The sequence below is a fragment of the Penaeus monodon genome, chromosome 31, assembly GCF_015228065.2.
Source record: "Penaeus monodon isolate SGIC_2016 chromosome 31, NSTDA_Pmon_1, whole genome shotgun sequence".
NCBI classification, from domain to species: Eukaryota; Metazoa; Arthropoda; class Malacostraca; order Decapoda; family Penaeidae; genus Penaeus; species Penaeus monodon.
This window is the reverse complement of record NC_051416.1, coordinates 4,204,063-4,205,087: the sequence shown is the minus strand read 5'-3', so window position 1 is coordinate 4,205,087 and position 1,025 is coordinate 4,204,063. Positions and strand designations below refer to the sequence as shown.

Genomic DNA, 1,025 nt, shown 5'->3' with positions numbered 1-1,025 from the left:
GCATATACCATGATACCCCCCCCCCCACACACACTCAAAATATCAAAAAAGGGGAGAGGGGGAGAGGAAGGAAGGCAGGGAGGAAAGAAGGTGAGGCATTCTTCTCCCTTTCAAATTTGGCGGGGCCTATTGATTCGTGTGCGCGCCATCTGTTGTCCGCGGGAGGCACTACGCATCACAACATTCCTGTGGGTGGAGAAGCCGAGGCCCGACCGCGACTGCCCCCGCACGAAGGCCCTCGCTCCTGCTGGGGACTTTCATGGTGATTTAAGCGCCTCGGAAGTGTCCCTCTCAGACACTCCGACGAATCCTCGAAGGGCCGAGGAGCAGCTCTCGCGGCACGACCATGGCGGTGAGTAAAGAGAGGCGAGTGTTGGGCCTCCACAGCACTCTATTCGGGTTCTGGTCTTTGACGTTTGGGTCTTTTGGCCGATGGTCTACGTTTACCTCGTGGGAAGGAATGATAGAGGCTTAATTGCTGTCCTTAGCGTGCAGAATGCAAAGGACGTGTGTGACTAAATAAGAAGAAGGAATCTACTTGTTTTTTTCCTATCGAGCAATTGATTTTTGAAACAAACAGGAAACTGATCAATAGGCTTATGTATCGTCTACATAATTAATACCTTGTTTAATGTTACATATTCTATGATTAGAGATGCTGCCATGGCTGTAAGATACTTTGCAAAAGGCGTTTGAACTTTAATCTTTTTAATATGCATCATTATGTTAAGAATTATTAATATTTAAAATTAAATTTTATTTATTTATTTATGTTTTTATTCAATTTATTTTTGAACCTTTTTTTTTAAAAAAAATTTTTAATGATTTTTTCAAAATTTTTAAAAAAATTTTTTAAAAAAAACAAAAAAAATTACTTTTAAGCAAATTTTTAGATAAAAAAAAAAATCAAGCGGGGGTTGAAAATTTTTAAAATTGATTTTTTTAAAATTTTTAATTAAAAAAAAAAAAAATCTTTCTTAATGGAAGACATTTTTAAAAGGGGGTTTAAAAATAAATTTTTCTCT

The 1,025-nt window shown here is 38.0% G+C and overlaps 1 protein-coding gene across 1 annotated transcript in view; it reads left to right on the top strand.

Annotated features, from left to right (window-relative positions):
- Window positions 1-24: 24 nt before the first annotated feature.
- Window positions 25-1,025, top strand: part of LOC119593004 (kinesin-like protein KIF3A) — a gene marked incomplete in the record, with an annotated part of 23,998 nt that continues 22,997 nt past the window's right edge. The window contains 1 exon segment of the mRNA XM_037941894.1: window positions 25-352. Coding sequence (XP_037797822.1) covers window positions 347-352 — 6 coding nt within the window.